Source organism: Dermacentor variabilis, chromosome 1 (genome assembly GCF_050947875.1).
Source record: "Dermacentor variabilis isolate Ectoservices chromosome 1, ASM5094787v1, whole genome shotgun sequence".
Lineage (NCBI taxonomy): Eukaryota > Metazoa > Arthropoda > Arachnida > Ixodida > Ixodidae > Dermacentor > Dermacentor variabilis.
This window is the reverse complement of record NC_134568.1, coordinates 73932725-73950020: the sequence shown is the minus strand read 5'-3', so window position 1 is coordinate 73950020 and position 17296 is coordinate 73932725. Positions and strand designations below refer to the sequence as shown.

Genomic DNA, 17296 nt, shown 5'->3' with positions numbered 1-17296 from the left:
GAGTTCAAATATTTACATGGAAATTTGTGCGCCACTCACGCCCGCATGCCAACGTCGGGTGATGGTTGTCTGATGATTAGCAAGTGTGATTATGATACATGTATAAATGTGGGATTTCCCGGAGTAAATCTCAGTTGAAGATCCGCGCCTGTCTTGTGTGTTTCCTTCTTTGTCCCTAATTGTTGTTTGCGCAGTTACATGATGCATTCCAAAATTTGGACCCTTGAGCGAGTGCACAGAAAATAGATTGGTGGGAAGCATGTATACAAGTCCAGCTGCATATTTGCATTCAGCAGCAGAGTCTACCAAGCCTTCAAAAAAGCTTTGGTGAAACCAGGCCAGCTCCGCTTTGATGCTTTCCGGCAGCGCGTTAACCTTGACTTCCTTGAGAAGCCGGATGGCAGTCTGCAGTGCCTTTGCAATTTGTACTTCGTGTTTGTTGACGTTTAGCGCGTCGTTATCATCGTGACATAGCATTCTCGACAGGAAGGTTACGAGTGCAGTGTTTTCGAGAAATCAAACGCGGGCAAGACAGATGACGATTATCGTTGTGGGAGTCCAAGATCAGCCCCCAAAGGGTGCAAACTTTTTTAAGAGTGTAGGCACGTGTAGTTGTCTGCGTATTTCTTTGTAGTCTCCGCCTGACGACATCGTCTCCCCTTGGAAAACCGAAGCCTCTTGTTAAAGCGAAAAGGCTTAGGTGGGTTAGGTTTTGAAACCGAAACCAGTACTCGTCGCAAATAACCTATCAGCATCGTCGTTGTGCACGCGCGCGGACGCACGCGCTTCAAGCGGGCCTGGGCCTGGGTCCACGCATTCCGTCTTCCGTGCCCTGCTGTTCGGACGCTGTTTCAGAGCTGTGTGCATCGCCGAGGGGCATTCATATATTGGTAAGCTAATCTTTTATTTCACACGCCTCTTGCACTTAGAGTGCTGCAGCTCTCCCCCCCTCCATGAAGTTAATCTAGGAAGTTCTGCTATTACCGCGAAACTTGAATTTATGGAAGCAGTGACAGTTTTGATTCTTTGTTCCTTCCGTGATCGATCGCCGGTGCCATGCTGAAGTATGATCCAGGGTATCGCCTTTGCCTTAAATTTACATATCTAGATGGTGTCATTCAGTGAGTGTAATTTTTCGCGATCGCACATGAATGTAATCTCCTGGCGAATGTGTAGTTTCGTGGTGTCTCTGACGCCGCGGTCTTAGTGTGCGTGTGCTGTCCACGCACGCGCACTTTGTTAAGGCGTAAACTGTCTGCGAAACGTTTTAGTCGCTTCAGTTCTCGGAAGGGTTTTAGTAGACATTCCAATCCGCCTAGCTGGCGCTAAATCGTCACCGCGTTGGGCAAAAAATATCCCTATATATTACTTGGGCAGATTGGCACTGGAACGCGTTCCTAAAGATGGCGTACGCTCTTTTGAGCACGATCTCAAAAGCTTCTTTCTCGTATTTGCCCGACCTTTGTGCGCATATGCGAGAGAAAAATATGGAGCCTCGGTGTATTTTCCTTCTTGATGCTTGATTGTGCGCGATCGAGCACGATCGGTGTTCCCTATCTCGGTCTCGATTGGGTCCTTTGCGCAAGCTCGAGCCATTGCTATCCAGGAATTCGAACGCGCTCGATCGAAAGTGCCTCTTATATCACTGGTGTGTAATTTGCACAGACGCAACACTTATCGAATGTATATATCTGTTGCGTCTCTAGATGCCGTGGTTGGCTGCCGACGATTTAATAGACTCAAGGAACAAGGAACATATTAACAGACAGGCGTTCAGGCGTCGGGGCGAGCGCTGGCGGAGGCGTTCGATCCGTGAGGCGAGTTCGTGCCAAAAGCGCCAGTGCCTTCGCGCGCGCACTTTCTTTCTTTACTTTTTTTCTTCTTTTATTCCGTTAGCTCGCCTTACAGCATCAAAAGGAAGTGCGCACCTCATCGTTGTCTTCTTCTGGCGACTTATCATTAACATAATCAACATTTAGATGCGTATCTTCTGGGAAAAAAAAAACCGAGGGCACCTAAGCATGCACTTATGACAGAAATGTGAATGTGAAGGCATTCATGTCCAGTTAAATGCCGCTGAGTGGTCCTTTGAGTTATGAACTCCTCGTGGGCAAGTGAAGACATTGAGGCACTTGGCCAATGGCTCCTAGCTTGGCAAAAGGCTGGTGTGCTTCGAACTGTGACATAATATGCAACCTTGCCCAACTGCCATAGAATCTAATGGGAATCTTGGGTTGGCACGTTATGATTTGGCCTTATAAACTGAGGCCATGCCGAGGCACAGTTAGAACGCAAGCGATAGCCAGCGTGGAGAAGGAACACGCGGATAACACAGGCGTCCAAGAGCAAGGGTGATGGGGCGTCGCGACGATGCCCTCTTCCCTCGCGCAACACCTGGCGCATTAATGTAGAAGCAGGTGTTCCCATGCCCGCTCTGATCCGCCGAGGTGCGCTCGTGATGAGGCATCATAGCCAGTGAGAATTTAGGTGCCGTTTTAACACATCGCATTAAGAGCCCCTTGTCGCAAGAAATCCGGTGCGTGCGTCAGACAGTGTTTTGCGAAAAATCATTCCGAACCACAACCATGTAGGCCCTCTGCATGGCTCGGAGGCGTTACTGTACTAATTGAATGCCTCAAAGTAAAGAGTCAGAAAAATCAAAAAGTGCAACCTAAACACAACCTACAGACATGATAGCGTCAGATTGTAATTTGAATATACCAGAAAACATAACTATGTTACGAGGAAACTCAAACACAAACCCCTTTTCCAGCATTTCTACCATTCATAGAGCAGTGCGGCCCGCTTGGTTCCTTGCAACAACACCATCCAGATGTCACTCACCTCCACGCATCCGCAAGAAATTTGTGGTTGCTGGGAAGTGTGACAAGCAGTCAGGGATCTTTGAGTGCTATCGCATACCACTCTTAAAGGCGAAGCTTAAAGGGCCCTGGAAACGGTTCGGAAAAATTTTGTAGATGCGTAGGATACAGCTAAAGTTAATTATTTGCACCACAATTCGTGTGAAGAGTCTCATATTAAGAGAGCTACGGACGATTACAAGTTACCTTCCACCATAGCCATGCATTTTGTACTCAACTCGTTCGCCTAGCGACCGGGGCTAAGCTCTGCCTTCACTGGCTCTGCATCGTGATGGCACGTCGTGTCGTCTACTTCCTGTTCTCTAGGAGTGAGTGCGTCAAGCCTCTCCAACCTCTCCACCAGTTGCTTGACAGTTGACCCCAAACGACAGCTATCAAAGCAGCGTGCATTACGAGGATTCTGTTGAAGTGCCGAACGTGTCTGGTATTCCGGTAACCACAGGCGAGCTGGGCGTTTCGATGGAACAGTGGAGGTATAAACTCAAGCTGGTGAAGGAACTTTAGCGTAGACGTACGTGAGCTGCCTGATCGGTCTCCACGGTCTAGCCACCCATTGGCGCAGAGCTGAACCAGCCAATTGAACAAAGCGTTTATATTGCTCTAACCAAGTGTAAAACATTTTAAACATTTACAAGAACAATGTGTTAATGATTACGCTCCTGCAAAAAATTTACACCAGCAGCAATGAAGAATGCGCTTCGTTACTACTACAGTGTTTGGTAGAGCTCTGTGCCACCAGGTGGCTGCACCATGCAGACCATTCATGTTTGCGCTTCTACTCATCTCGTGAAACAGCACGGTCAGATGGCCAGGCCCTGTCCCCTTGCTGTTGCGTTTACCCGAATACCGGACTCGCGAAACGCTGTTGTGGTAGTAATCTTCCGGTGTAAATTGACGGCCGCAAACGCGCAAATCCTGGCACCGATCAGGTAGCGACAGTACGATGCGCTGCAGCCACTGCGCTCGTCTGCTGCCTTGTAGAGGGACACGATGTCGCAGCTTGACATATTGCCAGTTGCTACGTTTGCAGCCCACAACGCAACAAAGTCGAATCATGGTGCTCGCGAAAAGACTGAGACCGACTCTGGTCGCGGAGCTCTTTTCAAAATGGAGCACGTTGTAACACAAGCAGACGATGCTTGCTGTGTGCCGGAAGCGCTTAAGTGTAGTGAGAAATTGTTCTTGTGCATTCTCTTTGTTATTTTCCTTTTATAGAAACATTAACTAACGTTCAAACTATTACAAACAACATTTGTTCACCATAAAGTTGGAAAAATTATTGATGACGCGCCCTGGGAAACCAGTCGGATATCTCGCCCTACTAATGTCATTAGGGAAAAGGACATCAAATGGGTAGGGGTGGCTTAAAATTCAGCAGAGTGATGTGCTGCGATCGGCAGCGATGTACATTTTTAAAATCTTATAATAAATTACATGCTTTTTGCGGAGCACTTAGATGCATCAATTAATGATCAGAAGGACCTACTCTAACAACTTCGTACATTTGTACAATATTGTCAAAATCGTTTCAGGGTCCCTTTTAGCGCCCTCCAAATTTTTTCGCTTGTCCAGACAGCAGACGCCGGCTTTTTCGCTCAAAGGGTCATTTGATGCTTTCGAATAAAAGAGAAAAAAAAAATGCATGTACACATGCATTATTTAGTAGGCCAACTTTAATTGGAACTTGAATGGCCTCTATGAAATTATCTTACCTAATCCCCCCCCCCCCCCCCCCCATTGGATTCGTTTAGAATCATGGCAAGTGCCTGGTTCATATGTGTTTGTTTGTGAAGTTATGGAGATATAGCTTCCCCGCGTGAAAGTTTTCAACTCCCTGCAGCGGGCCTTTCGTGCTCTTTCTTTAGATGTACCCCAATTTGTAGCAGAAAGTTATGAGTGCCATCTCGTCTAATTCGCCATCAGGCCCTTCCTGCACGATAATTTCGTATTTCCTCTCTCAGTGGCTCCCGTATATGTGTAATATGGTTGTGTGTTAAATGGATGTATTCATTTTGAATTTGATTTGATCATTGAAGTGCACCAAGTACCTAGAATTGAGAGAAAAATTACCATATTTACTCGATTATAACGAGCCTTCGATTATAATGTGCACGTTAAGTTTTCAGACTGAAATTGAATATTTAATGTGCTCTTGATTGTAATGTGCACGCAGGTTTTCGTATAATAGTACAAAGAAAAAAGTACCAACTGTAGTACCCTTAAATTGTTCTCCCGCAATATATTTTCATGGTAAGAGAGAAATAGTGATTTGTTGGCACTCAAAATAATTTTATTTCATTTTTGCCACAGGCACCTTTCGTCAACGCTGAGGTGGGGTTAACGCTGTTCGAGGTGCGATTTGAGATTTGGATCCACCACACGTTTCAGTTTTTGTTCATGCTAGATTTCAATGTGCACATAATGTTAGCTAATTTTTCTGAAAAAAGTGTGCTTTAGAATGGTGTAAAAAGGGTAGTTTGTGCAGATCGAATGCTTGTCAAATTTTTATGCTGTACATTGACTTCCTGGTACAGGCTACAGGGTGCATGTTTTTTTTATGCTATAAAGAATTTTTACTAATCAACTGTGGCAGATAACACAATTCTAGTCCTTGAGCTGAACTACTCAAAGAAATTACTTGCACAAGAAATCAAAATCTATAATCGGTTAAGAAAATTGAACTAATTAGGTTTTTATCTAATTACTTCAATACACGTATTTCAGTTTGCAAATTGTAGCCAGTGAGTTTGCAAAGTGTATCCACTTGGAACGAATTTTCGGGATGACACCAGTTTTGAGATATTAATTCCCAAAAATGTACAACAAAAAACATGAGTGTTCCATTTATTTTTGTGCTTCAGTGCATAAATGGCATGTTCCTTAAAAAGTGGGACAACAGTGCATTTTTACTGCAAGTTTGATGGTATGTGTATCTAAACCAATGCCATCCTCAGAATTATTTCCTAGCGGATATGCCTTGCAAACTCGCTACAATTCGTAAATTGCAATGCGCCATAATGTAATTAGTTCAAAACTTAAATTAGAGATGGTTTTTAATTGGTCAGTTATACATCTCAATGTTTCGTGCAAGCAGTGTTCACCTCAAGTAACCCAGCTCAATGACTAGAATTATTCTGTTGCCACAGATGTTTTCTAAAAAATTCTGTATAATTTAAAAAAAATGGCATCCTGTATACTTACCCATTGCGAAAAGTACTATCTGACATCTTTATTGCATATTACTTTATTAGTTTTTGTTCGGTCTCAGTAGTTACTTCCTATTTTTTTTACAATATTGCTATATCTTTCCTTTCTCTCTATTTCATTGCGCTGCACTTTTTTCACAGTTATTAGACATTTGAGGTGCTCCCAGGAAAGCGAGGAAGTTGCTATGTATGCGGCATTTTCATTCCCCCTTTGGTCCTCCTTTATTTATACAATAAATTGTGACTACTATGCTCTGCCTTTTACTTTCAGTTGTTTTCAAACTTGTAATGGCAAGAAGAAATGAATGGAAAAGCTGTTTGACGCACTATATATAAGTAGCCTTTTTAAACTTTATAGCACTACTATTTTATTGTTTTATTCGATAATTGCTGGTCACGTTGCAACATTATGGTGCTGGATTTCCTTCAACATGCGACAAATCTTTGGTTATTATGAACTTTTTTGATGCAAACAGTTCAAAACGTGCCAAATGCAAGAGGAAAAAAACAAGACCATAGGAACGATGAGACACGAAGAAGAACAATCAATCAGTCCAGTCAACCAAGTTTATTCCACACAAGATTTTCATCATTCCTATCTAACTATCCATCCTAGCTGTCACCAAATGGAGCTTGGCTTCTTGGCGTAGGGAGTGGTTACGAGGGTTCCTTTACATGGTCACGAAAGTAAGGAGAGGAAGGGCGTCACAAACGGCTTTCACATTTGCCGGTCAGCCTGGTATACAATTGTTGCGAGTCACGCAGTGACCGTCTCACCGAAAGCTGGATGAGCAGCGCACCTGTCGTTCTTTCTGGTTTTACTCTGCGCTTCTCCACATTTGACACTGGGAGCTTGGTCCGGTCCTCTGCTGTTGCTTGTCTCGGAACATACCGCGACCTTCTCTCCTCTATTAACTCCTCTATTATCATGTAAAGCTTTTGGTGAGATGATCAAATTGCTGCTTTGATCTCCACACCCCCTCATTTTCGTATGGGACGGAACCCTTGTAAACACACTCTACGCCGAGAAGCAATGTTCCATTTAGCTTGCGCTTTAATTTATTTGCATTAAAAGTTTTTGTAACTTATGATTTCTTCTGAATCCGGGAAATTTATGCCTGATATACTATGATTGTGGACACTAACTACTAATAAAGCAAAGAATAAATAAATAAATAAATAAAAAGAAGTGCAAGACAAGTTGTTGCAGTTCCACTGTAAGGCTCAGTGACCACTCAATAAATTCTTCTGACTTTGATAACTACAGCTGAAGATAATGAAACTTTTAAAGAATATACTACCTAGTGGATCATCTGGATGCATATTTTTTATTGTTGGCATTGGTTGCATGATTGTAAAAAATTCTTCCTGCTGCAGTGTTCACCTGAAACCTCCTGCCAGCTGCCATGTCCACACAGGATGATGACACTGTGTTGGGCACTATGTGTGAGCACCTCAACGACGCCACGAGAGCCGACAAAGGCACACCTCTCACCAGGATCCAAGGCATTCTTTCCCAACTTCCACCATCAGTCCGGGGCCGGTTAGGTGCAACAACTGAAACCATACGGTTGGTCAAAAGTCCGCCAGGCCACAGAGCCAAGTATCAGGCCACTTGTATAGAACTACTAAGAGAAATGGCAAATACGAGCGATCCCACGCCAAAGGAGGCAGTGTACCGACTAGGTAGTGACGGCATAGGAAATGGACTTCGTGGTACAATCCAAGCCATCAATCTAAGCCATGCATATATATTATTCGGTGAAGGCAATGAAGAGCATGCCAACTTTTTTATTGATAACGTTGACATGTCCCTGCTTCAGCCAGAAAAGAGCCTGAATGACCTGTTTAGTGTCGGGGACAAGGTTCACTTTGATGCCCAGCCAAATCCAAAGCCGACCAGCTACACCAAGTGGTGGGCCACCAATGTCAACAAAGTGCAATGTGCCGAACTTGTCCAGGTCAGCGACAGCAGAAACGAGGCTTTTCTATCCAACAACGATATCGCCGAGCTTCTGCTTGACCCAAAGGAGTTCTTTGCGCGGAGGAAGCTGTTTGGCATCAAAGGCGCATTCTTCCCGAACTCCAAGATTACGGGTCTGGTGTCTGCTGTTGAACCCAACGTCATGGTGCTAATGCCAAACACAGCAGCATACTCCAACAGAAGGAAGATAAGGTCATTGAGTGAGCTGTTCAAGGAGAGTGCTGTCCTAGAAGATGTAGATGCCTTTGTAGACGCCATCGCAGTAGAATGCGACATGTGGGTAGCTATGTTCACGTGGACTGGTGAACGGCCCGAGCACTTCCCTGTCGAGCAGAGCGAAAGCGCGTTTCACAACGGCCTCGCTCTTGCCATGAGCGAAATGCCCACAGGCACTGATGACCTGGAAGCGGGAGATCTCGGCATCTTCAACACACCTCCCAAGTTCTGCTCCGCTCCCAACATTGCCCATTCGATCGGGGTTTACCCGCACAGCAACCTCAAAGCTGTGAACGACAACAGCGCAATGTGCGAGGTGCAGGAGCCGGAGGGATGCAGGAATGTGGAGTTCTTCACATTCTACAAGAACGTGCACGTGCCCCTCCTAGGTAATTTCAAGAATATCCTCCGAGAAAACGACATCATTCGAATTGACATGGTCTGTACGGTTGGCGGGAAGGTAGAGGTGTGCTGCCGCTTTGTGTTGCAGGGCGAAAGGCCTTCAAACGTGCATCAAACGAGTCCCTCAGAGTCTGGCCCGCTGCTGAAGGCCAGGGTGGTGCAGCAAGTCATCCCTGTAGCACCTGGCAAGCTCAGCGCACTGCCGTAAGTTGTGGAAAGGTTGAATGTGTGGTTCAAACTGCATTTCTGTCGCCATTTTAAGTTATGTGAACCTAGTCTACTTGCACAAACCACGACCGAATGCTAAGCACAGCAGAGCACATTTCACACATAGCAGGCGAACGCTATGAAGGCTAGAGCAACTTGTCTCACTGCTCTATTCGTGACCAAAAAATAGTGCATCACACACGAAATAATTGATAAATATGATGCTACTATGTGACGTGGGTAGCATCGTAGATCGGAACCTCTTTAGCACCGCAGCGTTGCCTGCTAGGTGTGAACGTAGCATACCGAACATTTAACGTTTCATTTCTGCCGTTAGCATCTGACATGAAAATGCCTCGAATTGTCTGCACAGGCTATACCTTTGTCCTTCACCCCATGCATACGCAGTACATGGCTGGATGAACTGCAGTCATCGGAGAGCTTTAGCTGTGTTTTATGTGGCCTGTGAGGCAGGTTCTCTGGTGTGGGTGCTGTAATACAGGCCTAACATTTTGTTGTCTTTTCTGATATATCTAAACATCTTTGACTGAAATCTGTCTGTGAAATCTGAGTCTGTCTGTGAATATGTTCGGTGTGTGTTGAATCTGAAGGTGAGCTGTGAATCTGAGCGACAGAACCTATTTGAGTGAGACAATAATGGAGAAATATCTCCATCCAATTTTTAAAATCAGAGTCCTGTTGCGATGGCAATTCAGCTTCTTTCTCAGAAGCCAAATCGGCCTCGAGATATCGTAACTCTGATTTTTGAAACATGGATAGAGGCTTTGCTTGTGTTGTGTTACCTTTTTGCATACCCCCCTTTCCCTCTTTTTATTAAAATGTGCAATCGATCAGCACAGCAGGCCCACAGGTATAGAATTACGTAAACGGAATGAATAAAGTTGCATCTTTACATATAGCTGACTACACACAACCAAAAGCAGCTAGCTGCAATGCATATTTCTTTATTTGGGGCATGGCTGTATACGGTGAACCACTGTCTCACGGCTATGGACAAGGAGGGTTAGGCAGTATTCCAAGCTGCAACCTTGCTGACATCCAGAAATCGAAAGCTAGCAGTCTGCCTCCAGGACTCAGTTGCTCCAAATGGCCGTCGGCAGATTCGCTTGGAGAGAGATTGGTTGACAAGGAAGATGATGAGCTTGGCGTGTGTTTTGATTGGTGACATACTGTAGGGGTACATGAAAAAAATGCATGCTCTCTGGGGCGTCATAATTATTTCAGTGCAAAATATGAAGATGAAGGCAAGAAATGAACTGAGAGGACTATGCACTGGCTATTGACTGATGCTTTATTGAAAGAAGCATTTTATAAAGATGCCAAGCACCTTCTCACACATGCTCACCATAATGACACGCTATCACACCACTATATATCTAACAAACATACAGTGAAACCTCGTTAAACCGTAATTGGCCGGAGCTTGGAAAAAGTATGCATTAAACGGTAGTACTGCGTAACCGAAATAGCCTGAGATCGCCCTGTTACCTGCGAGAAACGAAACTCAGAGGGAGTGCGATAAAAGGGCAAAAAACGTGCAGTATTTATTCATTTCGCGTGACAAAAGTCTGTTATTTTCGTTTGATGCCGCAGCAGCCTAGCAACGACGACAAACTGCCTTAAGCTCAGCTAACACTCGCATGAGGCTGACGTATAATGTGCAGCTTCTGGCACTGTCGGGCCTGAATCGCCCGTGCTGTCGCTTTCTGTGTCGTGCTCATCACTGTCATTAGGCGACACTCTGGCAATAACAGAGGCAACAATAGCGAAAAGATTATCCTCGAAAAGTTGCACCTCGTAGCCGACATCTTTTCGCAGTTCCAGCAGCACTGCCAAGCATCTTCTTCTTTGCATTCGAAATGCCACACACCGTTGTCAAGAGCAGATTCCTCGTGCGTGCCAGCACCGATATTGTGCCACGCAAACGATTTATAATTTTTCTTTTATGCTGAGTGCCCGGGGTGTGTCTGAGCTCCGTGAGCTCCGGCAGGACGTGAGTTGTAGCTTGCACGACACCACAACACAGGCCACCACTAGCCATCCGCAACGCTCTCTGGCTCGGCACCGAAATGATGTTGTTGTTACGGTGGCTTCACCCTCCCAGGCGCCTTCTGCGTTTGTGCTTGGAGGCCGTTCTGATCTCTGAGGCTTGTTCTGCTTGGCTGACCTACTGCCGTGATTGTGCTACAAGTGCAAATACTACGTGTTAACCGATACATATGCAATAAGCTGGTACGGTTTATGCAAATACAAAACGCATCATCTTCAATAACCACTGAGTTTCGGACTTGACTTTACTACATTTAAATCGATACTGCTGTTTAAGCGGGTACAGGTTAACAAGGTTTTACTTTATCTGCATCAATATAAAATGCTTGTTCCAATAAAGAAACGTCAGTTGATACTCAGTGCACAGTGCTGTAGCTCCGTGTCTCCCCTTCATCTTCGTATTTTGCGCTTTAAAACTATGAATCAATACCTATTATTCCATTCACTATTCTGTGGCACTTATCTTGTCCCCAAGCAATAATCCTCATCCATCTTGCATGCATTTCCTCTCTTTTAACACTGCTCATTATCCTTTCAACAATGCTACCATAGGCACTTGACGTTCCTGACCTGAAAGTAAAGGGCACACAACATTAAAAAAAGCCAAGCAAGGTAGACGGCATTTATTGGTTTGGGACAAGATAAGCCCCAAAGAGTGCTGACTTTTAGAGTGCAGTCACTGTTCCACATTTTTTTCAGAATCAGAATCTTTAAATTCGTTGTAAAATTTCAAGGTTATAGTATAGGTAGTAACATACAGACAGTGTAGGATTGATTATGAATAATGCGAACCTCATGAGACCTCTTGTTGTTTGTAATGCACATTGCCTGTAATACTTCTCAAAGTTAGCTCGGAAGAGATGTGGCATATTCGTCCAGGATATAAAGTCTGGCGCTTGCGCAACTGTGTGAAAGTGGTTCGAGCTCATTTGTGCCATCAGCTTTCCTAAAAATTGGCACTAGCTTGATCTATACCATTGCGTAGGCAGAAATGACAAAAAGCACCCATGAAGAATGTTTCAAATACCGCGAGTTGACGAGGGAAGCCATGGTGTTGAATGTTCATCTTTGTTTAAGCAGAGAAAAGCAGCTTTTACGACAAGAACATGAATTGACAGTCATTTCGTTATGTCTTGTATAGTGGACGATATAACAGTGGACTTTGTTAACGGAGGTTAACTGGGTTTATTAAGCATGTAGTGTACATGAATTGATGTAGTTACATGGAGGTACAGAGAGAGTGTTTTGAGACGGGGCCGCCAACCAGCAGGAGAGGAGCGGGAGTGCCAGACGCAACTTAATATGTCGTCTGCTCAGAGTTCATGCAGGAGGAGGGCTGCCGTGACAATGGGAGCGGAGGTTACAGAAGGGGCGCGTGGCCAGTGTGCAACACTGCACTTGCAGGATGGTGGCACCATCTCTCGAGCCTTGTAACAAGAGTTACTTTCTCCGTGTGCGTGGAGATGCTGCGATCAGCATCTAACTGTGGTAATTAAACTAAAAAATGGGTTTTTCACGTTGCTAACACAGCAGTCAGTAAGAACCGAACTTGTGAAGCAATTAAACAGCTCACTTGTCTTTTAGTCTAAGGAGGATATGGTGTCCACGGCAAAGGAAAGTACCTCCTCGCCTGTCCTCATGCATTCTCTAATATTTTTTAATGTTGTGTTTCAGTAAGCGGCCCATCACTACCCTCGGGTCCTGCCACTGGCAATGTAAGTGGTAGGACAAGTGACTTTTGACCTCTGGGCACAATATTTTATTTTACAACATACAGATGGTTTGTAAAACAGACAGGGGACGAGGCAGTCAGAACACCAAAATGGAATAACAGCATACACTGGAATTTTGATATGTTAAAGAATGAGATGCTAGAAAGACGCATTTACAGCGTGCAAAATATGGATGAGAAATTTGAAAACTAGCGTGGAAAGCTCCTGCACTAGCATGTGCGAACAAGGACATGGACAAGAAAAAACATGAATTTACTTTGTCGTAGTGCATACTCATGCAAAAAAAAAAATTTAGAATAATGAGGAACAAAAATAAGTGTTCAGTTTTCTTTGTTCGTGTTTGTGTTGCTGTTCTTATGCTTGCATAAGAAATGAGAAAAAAAATTATTTAAAATAAGGAGGAACAAGAATAAGTGTTCAGTCTTGTTTCTTCGTGTTTGTGTTGCTGTTCTTACGTTGGCGTAAGAGTCATGAAACTTCACCTACTAGCCTAGTTTCAAGTATCGCTGAAAGTTAACATGGTATGAGGCAGTAATGTATGTTTAAAAATGTTTGTTTTGGCACTAAAAAGAATCTAATGGTTAAGAGTGATTATTACCGATTGATTTTACTGTAAGGCTTTTATGATGGCGCTGTTAGGTCTTTCACAATTGGTTATTATTAATGAAAACGAAAGTAGAATTTCATTTTCTTGCTATCAGCACAAAGTGAAGTGGAAATGGGAACACCCTGATCACAATGCATGGTATACATCACTGCTCAGAGCTGTAGCCGATTTGTAAGCATGTATGTGCACGTTGGAACACAAGAAAAGTCATTGTTACTAATAGACTCTTTTGAACCTTGTTGAAAAATATTGCTCCTATTTTTATCGAATCTCGTTCTTGCCAAGTCTTATGTTCGGTTACTGCAACCACACAGCAAGATTTGCATGCTCAAGTTGTGTTAGGAAGCTATGGTCTAGGCCACGCATGGAAGACACATGTTGCTTTTTTCATCTGCTTCCCGTAAGCAGAGGCTGAGAGCCATGTATGACTACTTGCCACTGTGCTCGTACTTTGCTATGGTGTAATAGACTCTAACTGACGAGACAATATTGACATGAGCAATATTGATAAGAGCAATGTTGCATGTCCTATGATATTGGTTGTCACTGTTGTAACAGTGACAGCCATATGTGGATGGTACTATGACTGTTTTTGGGAGGAGAGGAAGGGTTCTTAAAGCATCACAAAACTGTAGTTGCAAAACCGTGGTACGTAGTTACAAATGTCACATCCTGCTATGCCAGTAGTTTGGCAGAACAGTGAACCTCAGTAGCACAGCATGCCAGCATAGCAGAGGTGAGGTGGACTGGTGGGACCACGAAAAGGGGCGTTACAGACAAAAGGCAAACATACACATCTGGCTTCAAAGGAAATTTGCAGATCCAATCCAGTGTTTGAACCTAAGTGTTGCAAACCTTGTTTGAGTTGGAGAAGTAGCAGCGGCGGTGAATGACACACATACAGCCTCAATATATATAGAGACATTTAGCGTGTCCACTATTCCGGCAAATGGGGGTGGTTTGGGTGGATTGCCGATAGATGAGGGCATAAGCTTGAGGGGCCTGAGCGGTGCAGCCACCTGGTGGCATAGAGCTTAACGAGACAAACATAGAGCTAAAGTTGCAGTAACTTACTATGTTCGGCTTTGCTGCTGGTGAAAAATTTTGACACCGGCGCAATCGTGAACACGATTACTGTTACGAGCTGTTAGCTTTTTGTGTCAAAGCATGTGTTGATAAGGGTCGTATGCACGGAGGAATATAACAGATATGCATGTAAATACATTTAAGGCTTCTGCGCCCCTTGCGTCACAGTGGCACATGTCCATTCTGGGGGATTGGCGAAGAATGGGCAACATACCCCATGGCACATATCCAGTTACCCAAGTTGTGTACTTGGCAAGGAAGCACCTGTAGTGTGGAAGAAATAGAGAAAGAAAACTGTAATTTAAAACTGATTGCTTTTCTTCACGGTTAATCTTGTTTCACAGTTCCTGTTCCATGTACGTCAAAATGCAAACACATGTTTTGCAGGCTACCATGAATGGGAAATCCACTGCAGCTGGGCCCCCCCTGGAGCCTAGTCTATGTCTTCTCGGGCAGAAAGGACACACTGGTGCAAGTCTTTGACTCTTCCGCCATGGTGGAAGCCAGAGAGGGGCAGACTATCTGGGAGGTGACGGTCGTTGTGGACTGCTTCTACAGGGACGGCAGGACGGCCGTGAGCAAACTCAACCAAGTTCTCCACAAGGGGGACATTGTCAACATCGACTACAGCCTAACGTTGATATATCGAACAACACAGTGACTGCGAAATAGTTTGTACGTAGCCCGAATTATATTTATAAAATCATGTAAAAACGCATAAGGAACTTGCACAAATCAATCAATGAAGTAATCGTGACACAGTAATACTTGCTTGAAACTTGACACAAAGTATTTGTTTCTTTGGCTGAAGTACTGCAGCACTGTAGCTTGCTTCTTACTGGTAGCGACGTGCTTAACCATGGCATCCACAACGTAGTCTGAACGATCCACAAGCAATAGGCCGGTGCCTTCTATTGTGCCGCAGTAGTGACGTAAAAGGGCCAAGGCAGCTACAGCCTCAGTTGAAGTGGGGAGCAGGCCAATATCAGCGCTTGCATGATCAACCTCAGCAACGTCTTCGTTTGGCTGCTACTTCTGCTGAGATCTCCACGTCCCGAGTGAAACGCCCCCCTCTACACCGCGCCACATCCTCGAACACCAGAGAGAGGACCGGAGGCAATATGATCACCCGCACCCAAATTTAAACAGTCAACAGGCGAGGAGTTGGCGCTGACTTCAAACACACACGCACTTAAACCTACATACACTTAACTGTATTCACCACACACAATACACTGATGAATGCCCGTGGTGCGGTGACAGCCCAAATTTACTGCACATCACTTGGATGTGCCCAAACAGAGCGACAGATATAAATTCCACACAACTGAAAACACAAGATTTTAACACTCAGTGGGACGCGTGGCTTACGGACAAGGATCAGGATAGCCAACTGGCTCTTCTAGACCAAGTCTAGCGAGCCGCTAAAGCAAGTGGAGCCCTGGACTAGGGGCCCCACGGAGCTACTCTACTAACTCTAGAGGACACGCTACCGATAGGGCCCATGCACTGAAATCGCCGTAGCCTCCTCGATAAACTTTCTGCCTGTCAAGACGCCAAGACAACAATTGAGAGGAGCTGTGGGCAGAGCTGCGAACTGCCGCCGCTCATTTCACCGAGTGCCACCGATGTAAAGTGCCTCCGCAACTCTTGTCTGTGTGGTGGCCGCAATTTCGGCTGTTTTTAATTGCTGCGATGGTAGAACACCAATCCACTATTTGACAAGAGCCTCGTTTATAACGCTGCAGAGTACTATAGTAGTGTTTCGAATGCAGTCTCTGCAGGGTCGGGCGCGTTTGCAGCAACTGTAGCGTGAAAGTGGGTTGTGCTTTGCACGTACATAGCAGAGACAAAAACATGAAAGTTTATTTACTGCTGTTGTAGCGTTTGCAGTGAATAATTCATTGGTTACCGTAGGAAAGTGCAGAAAATATGGAAGTCGGCAAGTGTTCTTACAGACGTGATATTTTGCCAAAAAATGCTTGCCAGGATGCTCTATATAAAGCTGGAATTTCTTAGTGTGAGCCGGCCTTCTGTGCACTGTGATAGCATACTATTTTTACGACTTTCAGACGAGTTTTCTCCAGTTCTTTTGCATCAGACGAGTGCTGTGGCCTATGTAAATATTCATACCCAGAAAGCTTTGGACCTTCTACCATGTCCGTGTGGCTTGGTGACCAGGAAATATAGAAACAATTATTTAATGACCAAGAAAATACCGCATGCCTTGAATGAGCGAGATGCGAGTAAATATCTTATTGCAAACACTTCATTGATACAGTTCAGACCTACAAAGTACTGAGGGCTCGTTTTCAATTTAACATATTTATCATTCTTGTTGGTGGCTGCACTAGCATAGTTCACAAACAGTGGTTTGATAAATTTGAAACACACAAACTCAACTACGGTAAGTCCTTGTGGTGCTGGCTGTGAGTGGTCCTGCACTGCAGAAGGCCTCATTTAATTACTGCTGGTACTGCCACATTCAGCAGAGTCTTCAAGGGCTTGTCCAGTGTTGGATGTTCCCGCAAGGCAATATCCACAAACATTCTCAACATCTCGAGAACATATAAATCAGACTGGTACAAAAGCCCACCTCTGTACTGATGTTTAAATGATATTGCGCGACATAAAAACGACACGGACGTGAAAGAAGACGACACACCAAGCGCAAACTTGGTGTGGAAAGTTTGCGCTTGGTGTGTCGTCTTCTTTCACGTCCGTGTCGTTTTTATGTCGCGCAATATCATTTAAGCAATGGATTACCAACTTGCCCGGAATGCTGCTCTCATTATGTACTGATGTCTTTGAATTGACAGGCTTTATCGTCGGAGAGCAACAGTCCTTTAACTCCACTTGTTCTCCGACCACGCGGGCTGCGTACGCGCCGACGTACACAGTTG

The 17296-nt window shown here is 44.6% G+C and overlaps 1 protein-coding gene across 4 annotated transcripts; it reads left to right on the top strand.

Moving 5' to 3' along the window:
* The first annotated feature begins 433 nt into the window (after positions 1–433).
* Positions 434–15114, top strand: LOC142579495 (uncharacterized). Of its 4 annotated transcripts, none has more exons than XM_075689751.1 (5): positions 434–890; positions 3189–3324; positions 7466–8677; positions 8779–8894; positions 14781–15114. In XM_075689751.1, exons 3-5 carry the CDS (start codon positions 7495–7497, stop codon positions 14874–14876), a joined length of 1395 nt encoding a protein of 464 aa, XP_075545866.1. In that variant the 5' UTR covers positions 434–890; positions 3189–3324; positions 7466–7494; the 3' UTR covers positions 14877–15114. The 4 variants fall into 4 exon arrangements, with proteins under 4 accessions (XP_075545866.1, XP_075545856.1, XP_075545884.1 ...); XM_075689769.1 differs by lacking the exon at positions 3189–3324 and adding an exon at positions 12642–12682 and having other exon boundaries at positions 437–890; XM_075689741.1 differs by lacking the exon at positions 3189–3324 and having other exon boundaries at positions 436–890.
* The last annotated feature ends 2182 nt before the right edge of the window (positions 15115–17296 follow it).

What these genes read in the sequence shown, in the direction of transcription:
- LOC142579495 (XM_075689751.1), top strand. Translation starts at nt 7,495, where the DNA reads ATGTCCACACAGGATGATGACACTGTGTTGGGCACTATGTGTGAGCAC. An exon ending in CGTGCACGTGCCCCTCCTAG is followed by an intron (nt 8,678 to 8,778) that starts GTAATTTCAAGA and finishes TTTGTGTTGCAG; the next exon opens with GGCGAAAGGCCTTCAAACGT. An exon ending in GGCAAGCTCAGCGCACTGCC is followed by an intron (nt 8,895 to 14,780) that starts GTAAGTTGTGGA and finishes CATGTTTTGCAG; the next exon opens with GCTACCATGAATGGGAAATC.